The 19,371-nt window shown below is 39.6% G+C and overlaps 1 protein-coding gene across 20 annotated transcripts in view; it reads left to right on the plus strand.

Annotated features, from left to right (window-relative positions):
• DLG2 (discs large MAGUK scaffold protein 2) overlaps positions 1-19,371 on the plus strand; it is a 2,332,068-nt gene that overhangs the window by 2,152,647 nt on the left and 160,050 nt on the right. For all 20 annotated transcript variants that reach the window (XM_070783335.1, XM_070783336.1, XM_070783337.1 and 17 more), the window contains one exon: positions 6,688-6,802. In XM_070783335.1, the coding sequence (XP_070639436.1) occupies positions 6,688-6,802 (115 nt within the window). The remainder of the gene's footprint in view (positions 1-6,687; positions 6,803-19,371) is intronic.

Raw genomic sequence — 19,371 nt, forward strand, 5'->3', positions numbered from 1 at the left:
GTTGCTCCCCTGTATCTCTCTGCCGGAACAGTGATTTGTCTGCATGTTTCCCGTATACCCTTCCTGGGCTCTAGTGACGGCAAGTGTCAAGTGCAGGCAAACAGTATTGTGACCCCAGCAGGATGCGTGTCATTGTAGTTTACCCCATCCCTATTGGAAGGTGCCCCAAAGCCCAGGCTTCTTTAGCTTATAAGCCACCGAGAACTTCTAGCTCAGGTTTATCTATTTAAAACATCACTTCTTGGGTGAGTGGCAGGTAGTCTCTTCAAACTACTTTCCCTGGAGCGTGGAAATGGGTAACTCGGCAGGAAAGCAGCCTGTTCTGCTTGGATGTGCAGAATCCTGCTCACAGTCCAGTGATTTACCAGTTGCTGTTAAAACTGCATTTGTATCCATAATGAGCACATAGGAATAGGATACTGTTGTCCCCATTAGTGTGGCTGAGGACTGGATATGTATTATTCTTAAGCGGGGGCCACCACAGTAACAATAGGAACCACTATCTTACATTTACAAAAAGCTCCATGCCAAATCTCATTTTGATTCTCACACCACTTTGTGAGAGGAGTCTCACAATTCACAGATGAGCACACTGACGCTCAGAAACTTCCCATGGTCCCGTTAGTATTAAATGACAGGATTAAGATTTAAAGCTGGCCTCCCAGCCTGCACCCTGTCCTGCTTTGCTCGCTGCGTCCCCTGGTAAGTAACAATCATTAGTCGGCTGCACAAGGGCACAGCTGTGGAGGGGTAGGCCCCCCGCCAGATCACGTCAGGGATGACATGCAGATGCCTTATGCTGTAGTCTAACCCAGTGAGCTCATTGTTTTCTTCTCTGACGCATGGCTGGCCATCAGAGACTTGAAGATGTGAGCAGTCATTCAGTTTTAATCAATGCAGATGAATCCTGTTGCGTTAAGCAACCCCAGACTTCTGGGGCGGTGCCTTCATTCCTATGTGGATGACGGGGGTCAGTTTGCTTCTGGGTCTCCTTGTTCACACTTGACAAACTGCAGAGGAAGCAGGTATATGGCAGAGCTTCCTCTCATGTGTGGCAAGGGGCGTTCACACCCTTGCCCTTGCTCCATCCAAGTGTCCATCAGTAGCTCAAAGCCTTGCGATGATACCGATGGACAAGATCACTGATGTTCCTGAAAAAGGCAGCAGCCTCAGAGTTGGGCATCGTTCTCCTGACCTCCACATGATTGTGGATTTGTGAGAGGAACCTGAGGTGCCATTCAGTGGTTGCCCAGCAGGGGAATAGTTCAACCCTAGTGTCAGGCATCCCAAATGGCCATCTGCAACTCTTTCCTTTTGACCTGGTCGAGATGTCAATTCCTAACAGGCAGAGTGAGGCTGTAATAGGGGCCACTGAGAGCAGACACAGGTTTCCATTTTACTTGGCACAGAAAGGGGTTATGACTTTTGCAAGCAGGAACAAGAACAGGTGTTAAATTACGTATGAAAATTAACAGCAGGAATTATCAGTCATTACCAGTCAGCTCTCTCTTGTAACCTTCCACATATCTTGAAGTAGGTACAATTATTATTCCTGTTCTGCCTTCATATGAAGAAACTGAGCCCAACTTTCACTGTCGTGCACAGCTAATAAATGGGAGAGCCAAGATGCTTTTCTAAAATTGAAGTATAGTTAATTTATAATGTTGCGTTAATTTCTGCTGTACAGCAAAATGATTCAGTTATATACATACAAGCATGCTTTTCTTTTCCATTGTGGTTTATCACAGGATAGTGAATATAGCTTCCTGTGCGATACAGCAGGACCTTGTTTGTCCATCCTATGTATACTGGTTTACATCAGCTAATTCCAGACTCCCTGTCCTTCCCTCCCCTTCTCTCCCCCGGCTTGGCGGTCGCAAGTCTGTTCTCTACATCTGTGAGTCTGTCTCTGTTTTGTAGATAATAGGTTCATTTTTTTGCCATATTTTAGATTCCACATATAAGTGAAATCGTATAGTATTTGTCGATTTCTTTCCAACTTACTTCGTTTAGTATGATTTCTAATTACATACATGTCGCTGCAAATGGCATTTCATTCTTTTTTATGGCTGGGTAGTTTTCCTTTGTGTATATATATATACCACATCTTTATTAACTCATCTGTCAATGGACATTTAGGCTGTTTCCGTGTCTTGGCTGTTGTGAGTGCTGTTGCTATGAACATACTGGTGCATGTATCTCTCTGAATTCGAGTTTTGTCCAGATACGTGCCCAGGAGTGGAATTGCTGGATCATATGACAGTTCTATGTTTAGTTTTTTGAGGAACCTCCATACTGTTTTTTGTAGTGGCTTAGGGTCCTGCTGCTTTAATGCAGTTTCCCACCTCAGCCTTATCCTGCTTAATTTCCTTGTCAGTGTCCCGTTCAAGAAGTAAACTCCTTTAGGTTCTGTCTTTTTAAAAACTATGTGCCATGTGCCTAGTACAATCCCATGTGTAGGAAAGGAGGCATGATGGACCTTGAAGTTGGAGAAGCAGAGATGGGAGAGGCACAGCCACGCTCTAAGGGACAGTAAATGAGCGGACCAGCATGCGTGTGATGCAGCTGGTGAGAGGAAAGAGAGCGTGGTGTTGGGAGGGAGGGGCGGAGAATGGAGGAAGCCTGGGTTCCCAGGGAGAATTGTGGTGTTTTAATAGGCACTGGGGTGTGATGGAAACAAAGTGGCCTCTCAGAGACCCAGGCTTGAATGCTGGCTCCATGTCCAGTGAGCTCTGGAGCCGAGAAGCTCTGTGACTGTGGTGAAGTTAACCTCTCTGGACCTGTTTCACTACCTCTAAAATATAGACTTACCTCAGAACTGTGTTAGGAGAAATAACATAATTTTTAAGTACCTAGCACAGAAGTTGGTTTACTGCAGGTACTCAGTAAACATGAATTTTCCCTTAGTGAGCACTTTGAAATCTCATCAGGGACTTCCCTGGTGGCACGGTGGAGAAGAATCTGCCTTCCAGCGCAAGGGACAAAGGTTTGATCCCTGGTCGGGGAAGATGCCACATGCCACGGAGCAGCCTGAGCCCACTGTGCCACGACTACTGAGCTCGGGCTGTAGGGCCCATGTGCTGCCCCTGAAGACCCCACACCTAGAGCCTGTGCTCTGTCACAGGAGAAGCCATTGCAACGAGAAGTCCCAGCACCACAACGAAGAGTAGCCCCCACTGACTGCAGCTGGAGAAAGCCTGCACACAGCAACGAAGACCCAGCACGGCCCAGGATAAATAAAATAAAAATCTCATTAGAATGTTTTCCTGAGTGTTAGGAATCTATTGGAAAATATCCCAAAGAGGAGGGCATGGATGTGAATGAAACATTTGGGGAGAGAAGAGAGAATTAAGATTGAATGGACGTGGTGGTGGTAGATTTTTAACTTGTTGAAAATGTAATTTTCAGTACTATTATAAAACATAAAGAAGACATACATCACAATTTATGTGTCTAGTTTCTTGTTTATTTCTAGATCATTTCTAACTATAACTTGTTCATCTCTGAGAGGCTGGAGACATATCTCTGTCCTCTCTGTCTGTCTCTATCTCACACATACTCACATGCAGACACACACACACCATTTATATTTACAAACTCAAATCTTATTGTTTTTCCTTTGATGAAATTACTTGTAAAGCTTTATTTTTCAAAAAGGGACAAAGAAGGATAAACACTTTTGAATATGAGATTTATGTTTAATATGATTAAAGTGGAGAAGTTGAGAACAAGATAGGTTCCAAGTAAGACAAATACAATACAATACACAATATAATACTTCCCCATCCATAGCAGGGAATGTAAACACTGTAGAATAGGATGCAGAATAAACATTTCAAAAGCATGGTAGAAAACATTTTGGGGATCTGATGAGCCATCCATTAAGGAGAACACAGGAAGAGTCTAACAAAGTGCCAATCACATGCGGTTAAGTATCAGGAACTGTTTCCAGACTGTATGACATGGCTGAGACGGGGAGAGCTCGGAGACTGCCAGGAGGGAACAGTAAAAATAACAGTGCAATTTGGGAGTGACCCTAATTAAATAGGAATAAAGCCTTGAAATTAAACAGAATAATTAGCCTTGAGAAAAGAAGTCCTAGAGGAGAAGCATCTTGTCTTTCTTCATTATATATATAAAAAAAAAAAAAACTTAATGTTGAAAATGGGCAATTTCAGTACCTGTAGGCATTTAAAACTGAAATTCATTTCAGTTCTTCTCCCTCATTCATTCATTCAGAAAATGGATTTCAGGTCTTTGTCATGATGGTGAAGTCATCCAAGTGGTAAAGGGGGTGTCCTGGGATTTAGTGATTCTTAGGGGCGATGCGTGGCATTTAGCTGGTGACAGTATGGAGCATGGCTCAGGAGATACAGTTCCAACTCTGTGTTCCAGGATAGATTATTTTCTCCAAAAAAAGAGCTCATGGGGACTGTGTGATGTCCGTGCAAAGCTTGACTGGTACTCGTGCTACAGCTTTCTACCTGCCTGCCTCGAGTGTGCTGACATGCACCAGGATCCCTGTCTGATAGCAAAGGCTGTCATATGGGAATCATTAAATAAGTTACGGCCTAAACTGTGCGATATAATTGAGGGTATTAAGAAACATGATACTTATTATTTTAAGAGAAGGTAGGAAAATATCCAAGTTAACACTGCTAAAAAGGGAGGAAGGAGCATTAGCATAATATATAATTGTGATCTCACGTGTGTAGGGGAGTATATGTGTATATTCAGATGAATATGGCTGCAAGTCCATCACCCACTGTCTATGTACCTGCAGGCTATGCTGTGGGGAAAACCAGGAGTGAGAGGAGAAGGGGGGATGGGGACCTCTTATTTTTTATTCCATGTTTTTTTTTTATATGCTTCACATTTTTACAACATCCGTGGCCTTCATTTTGTAATTTAAATAAGAAATGAGATAATGCCCATGAAGCTTGAAGCATAACATCTGCCATGTGGCCAGCAATAAATGTTAATTGGATATTAATAGGATGGCAAGAAAATATGACTTGCTCAGAATGACTTAATCTGCATATAGCATCATATTGATGGTTGTATAAATAAGTGTTTTCTCTCCCTGCTAAAATGAAATATTTTAAATTACAGTTAATAGATTTTAGGTTAAATATGTTATTCTGCTCACTTAATCATTTAGGATTTAATTATTCAAAGAGAAGTTTTGAACAGGAAGCCTTCCAAATCTAGGTAACATGAGACTTTGTTTAAACACCAGAAATTTCCCCTCAGCTATTAGGGTTTTATCTTTAGAGTGCGGGAGTGAGTGCTAATCTGCTTCAGTCATGTCCAACTCTTTGTGACCTTATGGACTGTAGCCCGCCAGGCTGCTCTGTCCATGGGATTCTCCAGGCAAGAATACTGGAGTGGGTTGCCATGCCCTCCTCCAGGGAATCTTCCCAACCCAGGGATCGAACTCACATCTCTTTATGTCTCCTGCGTTGGCAGGCAGGATCATTACCACTCGTGCCACCTGGGAAGCCCATCTTTGGAGTACTAAATTTCAAAAATATTTAACATGCAGAATTCATTATTTTCTGTCATTGAAAACCAAGATCAAATCATTTTTCTTACGGAATTCCGTACCACAACTACCAATAGATATTCAGTAAATTGAATTTAAATTTAATTTTGTGGAACTTTTTATTATAAAAAATTTGAAATATACTGTAAGGAGATCATCTTGTATTATATTCATTTAATCATTCTTGTTTTGTGAAGTTATGAATAAATTGAGTTGAAAATCAATTTGTTTTCTGAAATATATTAGAACCTCTCTTAAAATTCTTCCTGATGAGTTGCTTTGCAATTAGAAGAACCATTTACAATTTGAATTAACATGTTTACAGTTATCTTCTGGGCAAATTGAGCCTTTTACCTAAAGCAAAATTTTCCTAAAGCAAGATACTGTTGTACCAAGGAGATGATAGACCAAGTTAGGATTCAGAATATGAAAACTTCAAATTATTTCTTTTTATATGCTGTGTTACTATCTTAAAACTTATTTTTCTGTCTTTATTGGATTGATGTGGTGAAAATAAATTTCCTATGATGACATAGTATATTTTAATAATTATATTTCCTTGATTTTTAAGACCCCTTATATTTTTTCTTTGCATGCTTCTAAAATAGATTTAATATTTTCTAACCCTTATCTCCTGAGAAGCTAATTTTTATATATTGTGTTAGAATTGATGAAGTTTGGCATGTGGTGTTTTATATTAAAGATATAAGGCAAAATTGAGGTACAATCCAAGTAATCAACTTCTAAGACATCCCCCTTCCCAAGAAAAGAATTTAGCAAAAGTAAAAGAGTTTAGCAAAAAACTGTTTTTTTCACAGTTCATCATCAAACAGTTCTCCAGTCTATCAGTTGGAAAATGACCTCCTCCTCCCATGTACTTTTCAATAGTGGGGATTTGGTGGTGGTGTGTTTTCCAGTTTGCCTTTTGGGAAGTAACTGATTTGTTCTTTCCGTCTTGGGAATGTCTACAAATAAATGATATGAAAGTGAACCTTCTGTATTCCCCTAGTCTTGCATTGTGCATCCCTCTGTTTCTTGGCAAAGGAACCAACAACAGGGACAAAGGGCTGCCTTGAGTGTGCAGTATTTCTAACTTGCTGAAGGCACAGAACCAAATTTGCCATCTTCATTTTCATTCCCAGATTACGCTCGATTTGAGGCCAAAATCCATGACCTACGAGAGCAGATGATGAACCACAGCATGAGCTCCGGGTCCGGGTCCCTGCGAACCAATCAGAAACGTTCCCTCTATGTCAGGTAGGCAACAGTGTGTTTCTTACTGTGACCTGCACTTGTGAGCCATCAGCTTGGGGAAACAGAGCAACACCGTGTAGCAAGGGGACACGTGTTTTTAATTAACCCATGCTCATCAGCACACCACTGTAAGACCTGAAGTTTAACCATTGTGAAGAAATTTTAAAAATGTTATTAACTATGTTAAATTAGTTTAAGTCCCCTGCTTTTAACAAGTTCTTTGACCATGTTGTGATCCAAGGTAAAGTTCTTAGCACAGGTTGTAGTAAAAATAGTGAGAAGAATATTTTCAGTTCAGATGCATCTTAAATTGAATATATGGGCCGAAGCACTGGACATCTGCTTTCCATCAGTATGGGAATAAAATATTCTCATATTTCTTCCTGGCCTACTTGACATCTATCCTATTAACTTTGGTATATTGATTAGAAATCAATACTCTCTCAAAGAGTTATGTCGTTTTTTTCTTAAAGTTTGGTAGAATGACTTTTTTCTGTGGCATCTCATTACCAACTGTTTCTCAAACCATAAAAGTTACTTGTTCCTTGCCTGACAAAACTTATTAGCTTATCAGGAAAAAAAAAAAAAAGATGATTGATTTAACTTGAAATGCCTTCTGGTCTTTGATACCCATAATTAATTCTTGAGTAAGATCCATCATCACTCAACTGTAACATGCACCTCATCTTAGCATGAAGCCTCCTATATTCCTCTCAAAATATACTTTACCAGTGCTGACTCTAATTTTAAAAAAACCCAGAAAACAGTACACTATAAAAGCTCAATAAATTTGAAATATCCAGTTATTTATTAAAAAATAATGCATTATATTTCTTTGAGGATTTTATGTCATATTAGAGCATTAATTTCTATTTTTTTCACAGAATCTAGGAAAATCTTCCTAATTCCTATAGGAAACTATTCCTCATTCCACTACCATTCAATTAAAAAGAAATGATGACTTATAAGAATGCTATTGTACGTATTAATGGCCAAAGTGGGATAGTGATGTGCAGTTAATAGTGAAAATGAATCCGGGTATCATTGGGGGAAGCACGCCCATCCTCACTGTATTTTCTTGGGATCTGGTCTGACTCCCACCTACGGTCATATCCTTTAGACCTGAAATTTCACCATCTTGTCTTGACATGAGGTGCATGTTATAGACATTCATTTATATACTTAGACAGATTTGTCCTGTTGGTTTCCCTTTGGCTGTAAGGTATCCTTTGTGTCTTAGGTAGGTACAGCAGGGCCAAGGAGGGAGGAGGATTCCAGAAGGCAGCAGCTTCTCGAAGGCTTTGGTTTGCTGGCCTCTCTGATGAGCATAGAGTCCCTTCTTATTCCAGGGAGTTCCAGTACCTCAGAAGCCCTGAGATTTAAATTTTTAAAAAAAATCAGAATATGAATATCCCAAATTTGTTCAACTGCATTTTGGAATATTATTTTGGTCCATGTCTGTGTAATCTGTGAGAGGAACTATTGAGAACCACCCTAGAACATGCCTGGTAGTGATGTCACAAATATGATGGAAAGCAGCTGTTTCTGTTTCTCCTCACTTGTGTTGTATTGCTGGTCTTTTACAAAATATTTTCTAAATCCTGAAATGCTTTAGTCTTGGGTAGCAAATTAGGAAAAGTTAACTAAGTTAATAGGATAGAGATAAATCAGCTAAAATTAAAGTTATATAGAATAAAACTGGAAGGAAAAAATGATCATATTGTTGGTTTCTTGTTAAAAAGTAGAATGCATAAAAATGTTCAATGTACTAGAAGGAATTTGCTGAAAATATACCGGTAATAACTTAGTCCTTTTAAGTAAGTTGTGGAAGATTAGGAAAGTGAAATGAAGTGATACGATGCTATTATGTAAAACTAATAGACTTATTTGAAATAGTAGTATTGCTCAGAATCAGACCTTTACTCTCTGAAATGGTAAATAAAACTATAACATACAAAAGAGATGAAGACTTAAGGTAATAAAGAACATTGTCTTGTCAGTGCTTTAATAGTTGGATATTGTATTAAAGGAGGAACTCCTGTTAAATAAGGCTCAAAAATAGCTGAAAATTCATGAAAAAATTCCCAAATTATTTCTTTATAAGATACCAAAAGTATCTTGTAGAGGTCTGACCTCAGTTTCTAGGTGACTCTTAGAGACATAGAGTTGCAAAAGATGTGGACCATGAATAGAGTCCAGTCAGAACTTACAAGATCCCCTAGCCCTGTTCTCATGCAATGTGATTAATTAATTAATTTCATTAATTAACGAAATAGAAAAGCCTAAACGGAATTCTTTCTCAAAATGATTTGGTATGTTTATACCTTTGTTGTTTGTTTGTTTGTTTGTTTAACAGTAATTTTGGCTGTAGGATTTTCAGATATGCTTGTCTCGTCTAGATCACTTAAACAGAACTAGTGCCCGTTGATTGTGTTATTTTAGAAAGTCAACTAGATGCTGTTTCAAAATAAATCAGTAGCAAAATTTCTCTGATTATATAAATATCAGATGATGAGCATGTCTCTTTAATCTCAGAATGACACCCTGGAATGTTATTCCCTTTACCCTGCTCAGCTTTATGTAATGCTCGGGCTGGAATCTTAGCTATCACCAGGCCCACTGTTTAATTTACAGAAGGGGAAATTCCTTCCGCAGGAGGAAGGGGCCCCACAGCCGCTTGGCCGCAGAGTTGGATCTCCTGCCTTCCAGAGCCATCTATCACTCTAGCTGCCTTGGGCCCAGCTTATGCGCATCAGCTGTTCAGTGCGCTTTGGCTGTGAATCCCAATGTGCTTCTGTCAGCACAGTGGCCGACTCTTGGATTACGAAACAGATTAGCTGAGAGGAGAAATTCAAAAAGAATACTTCTTTGGGGTTTTTACACAGGATAAACTGTACTATAGGGCTTTCATATGGGATTTCTTTAGTACTATTCATATTTTTCCATGAAGCCAAAACCTAAGCCAGAAAGCAAGCTGCTTCTTTGTTCTGTAATAAACAATTTAGCTGACTTAGTAGAATATTTGCTTGTACCACAAAACCACCTTCCCCTTGGAGTTACCTCCTCTTCCCTAAACACCATACAGTCTCTTTCTCTCTCACACACACACTCTCTCTCTCAACATTAGCCCTATGCTGGCTGTGTGCAAGACGATGCATCTTCTCGGGCTCATGCAGAAATTGGCCTCCTTCCCTTCCTAGAAATAGTCCCCCTGGTGATGGCGATGTATTTGCCTGGCAGGGAACTAGCACATCTATCCAGGCAGTGTTGTAAACTTGAGCCAACCCTCTCTATTTTCCAATCTAGTTGTAATTATTTTCCTTCTTCTAATCTTTTTTTGTAAGGCACTTGAAGTGCTTTGGTCATGTCATGCAAATGGAGTTGATTGTCACTAATGATAATGCTGTACATGTTCTATGCCAATGATTTGGATCTGCTTGGTTGAATGGGCTATGTGTATTGTGTATTTCCTGCATTGTGAAACATATGTAGTTGTAGAACCTTAAAAGTAAATAAAACATTAAAAATTTGAATAAAATATTTTTCAAAATGCTCCAAAGTACATTATCAATTCTTCAGCCCTAGATGCCACCTGGGCTCCTGGTATGGGTTTGTTGCGTGTACTTTGGGGCTCTATATATGTGCAGGCTGAGGTCTCTCTACCGCTATAATATGCAGTCCCCTTGGTATCTTTCTACCAGCTCTAAATACATCCCACTAGCAGAACAAGGCTTTTCCTGCTACTAATAGGATGTGCCTTTATATCTAAAAACTACCATGAAAGGTCAGAGTAGAGGGGGTTAAATTCACTCCAGAGTGCAAATGGCTAAGGAGAGATCCGTTCTTTGGATAAAAGAGAAGCAAGAGCACCTAGGACACTGGGAGAGCGGAGAGGGGGAGAAAGAAAAGCAGGTAAGTCCACCAATGGAGAGTAAGAAGGAGGTCACAGGAGAGAATATAAGAGAGAACCTGGTCCTTGTTCATTTGTTAATAAAAGATAGCAATTTGAAGAGTTGGAGGGAATAAGCTTTCTGTTGTGAATTTAGGTTTAAAAGTCAGTAACTTATTTATTTATGTGTTCCTCAAGCGTGTTTTGAGTGTATATTCTGTGCCAGAACCTATAATGGACACTGAGGACCTAGAAGTCATGCCCTGTCCTCAAGGAACTTGCATCTAGTGTGGAAAAGAGATGAGGGGAAGACAGTCATAATGCAGAGTGCTGTGAAAAGTTAGCTCTAGAAAGGCCAAGAGCCTTTACTGCTACCTTATACAAGGATATCTGAATTAATTCTTGAAGATTTTATATAAGTTAATTCAGAGGCCTTCAAACTATTTTTACTCAAAATAAGAAATACATTTTTATCACGACCCAGTAAATACATACACACATAAAGCTGAAAAAAGATTTTATTATTGAAGTTTATGTTTTATGTACAGTAAACTTTGCTATTTTCCATTCTGTTTCTCTCATTCTTTAAAAAATGGAAGTCACAACTCATTAATTTGGTTTAATGACTCACTAATGGGATCTGATCTACAGCTTGCAGATGGAATAAACAAGGAAGAGCATTCTAGGCAGATGACACAGGACTCAGGCAAGAGAACACGTCTTCACGACATTATAGTCAGCATCTGTGGGACCCCCCCTTCCAGTTCCTCATGGCTGTCATCAGCACCCCATCCTCACAATTGCTTCCATCTCTCCTCTGCGTTCTTTAGCCACTCTGAGCCCTCTGCTCACAGTTTTATGTTCTGGATTTGAAGTATTTACTTCCTTCTGTGGTCCTAAATCCACATTTTAAACTAGTAACTCAAACTTTGTACTTTCTTTGACAGTTTTTCCTTCAAGGACTATATATGACAAATGTTGAGGTCTGCCTCCTGCTCTGTTGTTTAAATCTTTTATGCAACAATTCATCAGAGCATCAGTTCTTTCATTCAACAAACATGATTTCACATGAATATACCTGCAATATACCAGTCTGTAGCAGATGCCTAGCTACAGAGATGAATAAGAGATCAGACCTTCTTCCCTCAGGATTCTCATTGCCCGTGTCTGCAGACAGTTCAGTTAGAATGCAGGACATTATCGTAACTATTCTCATGTGCTATGTGCCTTGCAATTATTAACCTGTGTTAATCTTCACAACAGCCTATAAGGCTTCCTACAATGAAATCTACCCAAAAGACCACTGGTGTTTAAAACTCACATATTAAAATAGTGATCACTCTGGTCTTTATTACAGCTTCATGGTAAAGCTCCTTGAAATGGCAGGTCCATCAATACTAGGCCTGCAAATCCCAGTTAATGTCTTAATTTTCTTATATCTTTAGTGCCTTATGGCACAGTGCTTGGCCTAAAGAAGTCTCTTCAGTAAATATTTGTTGAATGAATTAATTCCTAGATTCTCTTTCCCGTAGAGATGTGAAAGAACAAGATTAAAATATAAGCCAAGACCTTTGAGTAGTGAGCCCTCTGGAAACCCAATATCAGGTGCATGGAGTTTGGTCAAGTCCTGTGGACACAGGCACTACCTTTTGGGATTTCCAGGACACATCTGGGTCTGCAAGGCCTTTCAGGCAGCTTCACCTGCCTGCTGAACTCTGTGACCCTCTTTCAGCTGTGGCCTAATTCAGTAATACATTTAGACCATGACACACAGCCTGTACCTTCTTAGTGAGAGGACCTGGGGTAGGGGCAGGATTCAGGGTTAACCTCATCTGTGTCTCATTCTCAGCACCCTTAATCTTCCTATTCCAGAGACACAGGACTGGAAGTTGCCCTGAGGGAAATCTTGAGCAAATAGATTTCACCCAGGATTCTTCATCCTGATGGGTTTTTATTCTAGAGGAAAGATGTTCTCCCCTGATTGATTTTGGTGGGAGGGGAAAGCAACATCATCATGTAAGAGACTCTGGTCTTTTTTCTGCTGTTCTTTAAACATTAATATATCCTTCCACTGTACTTCCTGCCCCACTGTATTTCTTATCTGGGGATGGGCTTCCCAGGCAACCTGGGGAACAATGTGGAATGGAGCCAGTTCAGGGAACTTGGCTCCAGTGCAAAGCTGCTTCCCATTTCACTTGGCCATGTATTTCTCAAGGTTATTTAAGGTAGAGCCATGAAATCGTTGAACTTTATTACAAGTCAGGTTTTTACCTTCTTCCCTTCCAGCCTTGGACCCAAATGCTCTCAGCAGATGTCCCCAGGGGACATGCTATAATCCTGTGTGCATCCCTGCCCAGTACTTGGCACAGGGCTAGCCAACAAAGGCATTTTTACTGCCTCTCATTCATTCACTCATATATTCTTCTTTGACAAAATTATCATTTATTCTTTCAGAAATACAATGTATTACAGCACCTTGGATTCAGGGTTTCTTGCTGTGTGTGTGCTCAGTTGCATTCTACTCTTTGCGACCTCATGAACTGTAGCCCACCAGGCTTCTCTGTCCATGGGATTTCCCAGGCACCAATACTAAAGTGAGTTGCCATTTCCTCCTCTGGGGATCTTCCTGACCCAGGGCTCAAACCCATGTCTCCTACATTGGCAGGTGGATTCCTTACCACTGAGCTACCTGGGAAGCCCCAGAGTTTCTTATCTCTCTTAAAATCCTACTGGGGGAGACATGACCAGGTACCTGAAACAGTCTGACAAGATGAGGCAGAAAGTCTGGAGATGGTCTAGACTTGGGAAACCCAAGAGCTTTGGAAAGGGCAGTGCAAAAGTCAGGACGGGCAACCAGAGCCACACTGAGAGGCCTGTGCTTTATTCGTCACTTCATTTAAGCTTTATAACAGTGCTAAATACAATTATGATTATTATCCCCATTCTACAGATGAAGAACCTTGTACAAGGCCAGAGAGATTTAAAATAGCATGGTGCCACATGGCCAACCCGTGTTCTCTGCCCACATGTGCCTCCCACTGGAGCCCCTGCTCATTGTACTACAGAACAGTGAGGAGGAAGTGAATTCTCTAGGGGCAGAGGTTACATTCATATTGATAGACCTCCTGTTTCATTTATACTTTACACTGACTTCCTCAAGGGAGACCTGGCCTCTGGTCTAGACTTCACAGTTGATCAATTGCTTCACAGTTGATCAATTGCTGAAACTTGAACTTTTCATTTATAAAATGGACATAATACCTTGTTCACCAGCTTGTTGTTAGGATTAAGTTAAACTAAGTCTATGAAAGAACCTGCCAGATGGGCTTATTAGGTAAAGGGTAGGGCCTGTACCCCTCCCACTGGCTCAGCGCCTGCCTCCTAGCTGGTGCCTCCTTTTAAGAGGAATCGATTTTGATTCTTCATGTGTACTTTGAGACTCATTAGCATTATGTGCACTCTCTCAGGCATTTGCATTTTTAATTGCATCCTTAATTGTGGAACAAAAAGCTTTGTCTTCAGGCAGCTAATTTTGTGCCAGAAATAGAAAGGAAGAGTCACTGGGGACTGGGAGGAGGTTTCTCCTTGCCCTGAAATCATAGTCTGGCCCCAGTTTTAAAATATTTTTAATTTTTAGTTTCCTATGAGAAAAAATTGCTGATCACCATGGGTGACCCTTCCATTAACCATCACATTTCTTATCTGTCTCTTTACCCCAGGATCTAGAATTCAGATACCATTTTTATTAATGCATGAGCCTTATTCATTCAGTCGCTCACTCATTCATCCATTTCAGAGCCATAACCATCCACCTTATGCTGCACTGCACCTTGTGGATAAAAACACGAGTCGGAGATCTTTTCTGCCCTTAAGACACTCAAGAATCACCCTGCCAATCTGGGCTCTGATCCTCACCTCCACCCCATGGTAATCATATTTCCAGAAATTTCATATCTCCAGAGGAGATACTTAGCCTATTAGCCCCAAATTACTACTTCCAAGAACAATCTGAACAGCTCTAGCTAGAAAAGAGGGCAGAACAATAAAAGTGAACACACAGTGTTCACGGGAGAGAACAGGTGAGCGATGAGTGTATGGCACCGTTGAGGGAATCCTCACCCTAAATCCTGAGGTTAGGCAAGGAGCAAGGGAATAGATTCTCAAGACATTGGTCCTTTCATCTTAACATTTGGAGCAGTGCCAGATACATTATAGGAATTCAGTAAATACTTATTGAATGAACTTTTTGAATATCCATTGAACATGATGGTTAAACATGATAGTATTAGGAGAATCACCAGTGACTCACAGACGCTGGTTGAGTTACGCATGTGCTCGTCTGTGTCCCTGTGCACTGTGTAAACTCTCTTCTAATGTTCACACCCTCTTCACTTCCCACCTGTTGACTCACCTGTCCCCTCCACCAGATGGTGAACACCTCTCCAGTGGAGATTTGCTGGATTAGTCTGTATCTGCACAGCCTGGCATACGGTAACTGCTAAATCAATCAAGTGAATGAATTATGAATGTTACTAGATTGGAGAGCATTTAATTTTAATTAAACTTTTACTTCATTACCTCATGACTTGCCAATGGTTCTCTGCCTAACAGAGGTCCTTGTCTCTTCTTGATCAGATGAGTAAGCTGTCCTGTCTGTAGTGATCATTGCCTCAAACTGTTTTCTTAAAATGCATTTAGCCAAACAAATGTCATTTTTAATATAGGTTAGACTTCAAATCCATTTTCCTTCTTCCTGAAAATCAAAAAGAACAGTAACAATAACATTCACAAGTTCTTTTACAAGACTTCATGGAAGGCAGTTTGCTAAGCACCTTATGTGGATTATCTTAATTTAATTCTCACAAACCTCTGCTATGAGGTAGGTGCCATTTTTAGCCCCACTGTAAAGAAGAGAAAACGGAGACCAGGTTTGAAGTTTACCCATAAGAGACTAAGCTGGGTCTAGAACCTAAGCCAGCTGTCCTCTGCCCCTGCCCATGGTGTCACATGGTTTTATTGAAAGGCTTTCATATGTTTGATTTGATTTGATATAAAGTATCTGTTAAGTAGGTATTGTTTTCCCACAGTTTTCAGATAAGAAATCTGAGGCTCAAAGTATTGACCTACCTACGCTGTTTTCCAAGCATAGAATACTACCACGCCCTTGCCTCCATCCACTCTCTTTGAAGAATAGTACCAAGAACCTAGAATAGTACCAAGCGCTTGCTTCAGTCCACTTTCATTAAAGATGTGTAAGCCCACAACTCACACGTATCTTTGTCTAGTGTTTGCCTCCCGTTGCATTTGCTGCCATGTTACACACTGCATGATTTCTGCAGAACTACTTGTGCATTATTAAATGTTGAATGGGCAGTTGAGTGAATATCATACAGTCACCTTAGATCCTGTGCATATGTGCATGCTAAGTCACTTCAGTCATGTCCAGCTCTTTGCAACCCTATGGACTGTACCTCTGTCCATGGGATTCTCCAGGCAAGAATACTGGAGTTGGTTACCATGCCCTCCTCCATAGGATCTTCCCGACCCAGAGATCGAACCCACATCTCTTTTTGTCTCCAGCATTGGCAAGCAAGTTCTTTACCACTAGCGCCACCTGGAAAGCCCTTTAGATCCTGTACTGTAACTTAAAGATGCCCGGAGCATTGTGAATTTGTGGTTAAATTGAGCGAAACCCCTCTAGCTGCAGCCATGACAACAGTGTGAGCAAATTCTCTGCCTCTCTTCTGCCAACAGATTTTTCAGCCCTATCCATATAAAGTCCCACAGGAAAGAACACAATTCAAGTGTCAATCATAAATCATGCCCCGCACATGGGGCATGCAACTTGAGACCCACAACCAACTACACAATTTGTGGGTCTCAGTGCAAAGTGAAAATGGGGCTTCGTGTTCGAATTTTAGAATATCAAGACAGTGAGAGCAGAGCATTATACTAAGTGTGAGACAGCGTGAGACTGTGCAGCCACACAAGCCCACACCTATAATACCAGCTCTGCTGACACGTGGTTTAGGACAGTTTGCTCAAAGCTGAAGGCATGTGTGTTTCCCTTAGTATGTAGTGCAGCAAGTATAGGAAAGAGGAAGTCAGCACTGGGAACATTTCCAAGGAGCCAAGCTTTGTCTTTTGCCTAAAAGAGTACTTTATATAAAGTACCCATATGCCTGGTTTTGTGATCTGTAGAAACATTATCTTTCAGCCTCCTTAGTGCTTAAGAAACTTAAAATTCCCAACTTGCTCTGGGCTTTCAATGGCCTACTTTCAGTTAATGCTCTCCACTGTAGGAAATCTTCCAAAAGTGAAGTGATGTCATTATTTCACATTTAGTTATTAGCACCCGCAGTACATTTTAGTCTGCCTGTTTTGCGAAAGTTTCTACCCCTTCTCCTTGCTCTTCAGGTCTGAATTTTTAAGAAAATGAATAAAAGTGCTTCAGAGGACTTTGAAAATCATTGGACCATGTTGGGTGTTGGTGTCCTTTCCATGTGTGTTTTCCTAAATGTAGAGGATGCAGGACTTAGAGATTTCCCTGACCAACAGCATTAGAATTTTTAAAAATCAGGCACCTAACATGGGATTGACAACTTAATTTCACAAGTAAGAAGTCTAAAAATAATACACATACAAATTATATTTTAAATTGATTGCTCTTTCTTATTGCCATCAATGTCAAAAGGAAAACAGGAACAAAACATGAGCATCAGGTAAACTATTCCACATTTTAAAATTTACAATTTCATAAACCCCACTAGATACGTTCCATCTTTCTACTCTCCATATAATCCTACTCTGTAGTGTAAAAAATTAAAGCAAACATATGACAGCTCGCTTGTTTAAATTCTTAATCCTGAATTTTTTGCTTTTAAATGATAATAAAATGCCTGGGATGCCTTTTTTTACCTTTGTCCTTTCTGGACAGAGAAAGCCATCTTTTATTTATTTATTTTTTTTTTTTGTAGAAAAAGAAGTCAGAAGACAAGAGGTTTGGTACAGAGAGAAACTTCCACTTTTCATGGTCACATGAAGGTTGGAAAGACAAGCTTGGGAAATGGAGAGTAGATACTAGGGACCAAGAAAAGTAATCAAGAAAAGTGTGATTAAAAAAATTTTAAAAAGTGTGATATCAGGAAAGCTATGAGTTATATAGAAAAATGAGACATCTCTAATCTTAAGAAGCTAGTATTCAACCCTTATCTGTGAACTAATTCAATGACTGAATTTCTTGATCTTGCACTGGATGTATTCTATAATCATTGACATTTTAAAATATAATTATAAAAGCTAGACTATTCCCTGTATGTTCTGTAGTAATCACAAGGTCAAGTATTGGCAATAATGATAATGATTTTACACTTATTGAATGCCTATCACATTGGACATCTATCTCAGCAGTTCCTATTTCCATGCTTTTTCATGGCCATTCTTTGAGAAATGCTTTGAAAATGCCTAGTTATTTGGCATTTATGACTATTGTAAATAACTTTGATAGTCCTGGCAATCTTATATTTTCTATTTAAGGAGAAAATTTATCATGATATTTAACCTATATAACTTCTGATTTCTTGACCATTGAATAACAGATTTTTTTTTTCCAAGCTTTTTTTTTTTTGTATTTTATTAAACCCTCAAATTTCTGTAGCTTTGTTTCTCAACTTATTAATTAGATTCTGTTGGGGTTTCTTTTTAAGATTTTTTTTTTAAAGAGCAGTTTTAGGTTCACAGCAAAATTGAGAGAAAGGGATAGAGATTTCTCATACACTGCCTACTCCCCCCACATGCATAACCTTCACATTATCAACATCCCATACAAGAGTAGTACATTTGTTACAATTGATGAACCTACACTGACACATCATAATAACCAAAGTTCAGTTTATATTAGGCTTCACACTTGACATTCGTTGTACCTTCTACAAGTTTAAATATTCCATTATTTTTACATATATATGTTATGTTCAAATTATGTTTTAAATGCCCTCTTAAAACCTTTCTCAAGGAATCTTTTTTTTTTTTGACAGCTTTAATTTTTCAGCACTTTATTTTTTTTTATTTGATAAATTTAACGCCTTTTATTGCCATACCTCATTTTACTGTGCTTTGCTTTAGTGAGCTTTATAGATACATGTTTTTTTTTTTTTTTTTCCCTTGTTAATTTCCTGTTTAGTTGATCTATCCATAAGTGTGAGTGGGGTATTAAAGTCTCCCACTATTATTGTGTTATTGTTAATTTCTCCTTTCATACTTGTTAGGATTTGTCTTACATACTGTGGTGCTCCCATGTTGGGTGGATATATATTTATAATTGTTATATCTTCTTCTTGGATTGATCCTTTGACCTTCTTTGTCTCTTTTCACAGCCTTTGTTTTAAAGTCTAATTTATCTGATACGAGTATCAGGAACACACAAAAATGGTGTATAAACTCGAACCCAAAACAATAAAGTAAATGGCAACGGGATCATACTTATTAGTAATTACCTTAAACGTAAATGGGTTGAATGCCCCAACCAAAAGACAAAGACTGGCTGAATGGATACAAAAACAAGACCCCTACATATGTTGTCTACAAGAGACCCACCTCAAAACAGGGGACACATACAGACTGAAAGTGAAGGGCTGGGAAAAGATTTTCCATGCAAATTGGGACCAAAAGATAGCAGGAGTCA

The sequence above is a fragment of the Bos indicus genome, chromosome 29 (genome assembly GCF_029378745.1).
Source record: "Bos indicus isolate NIAB-ARS_2022 breed Sahiwal x Tharparkar chromosome 29, NIAB-ARS_B.indTharparkar_mat_pri_1.0, whole genome shotgun sequence".
In the NCBI taxonomy this organism is placed as follows: domain Eukaryota; kingdom Metazoa; phylum Chordata; class Mammalia; order Artiodactyla; family Bovidae; genus Bos; species Bos indicus.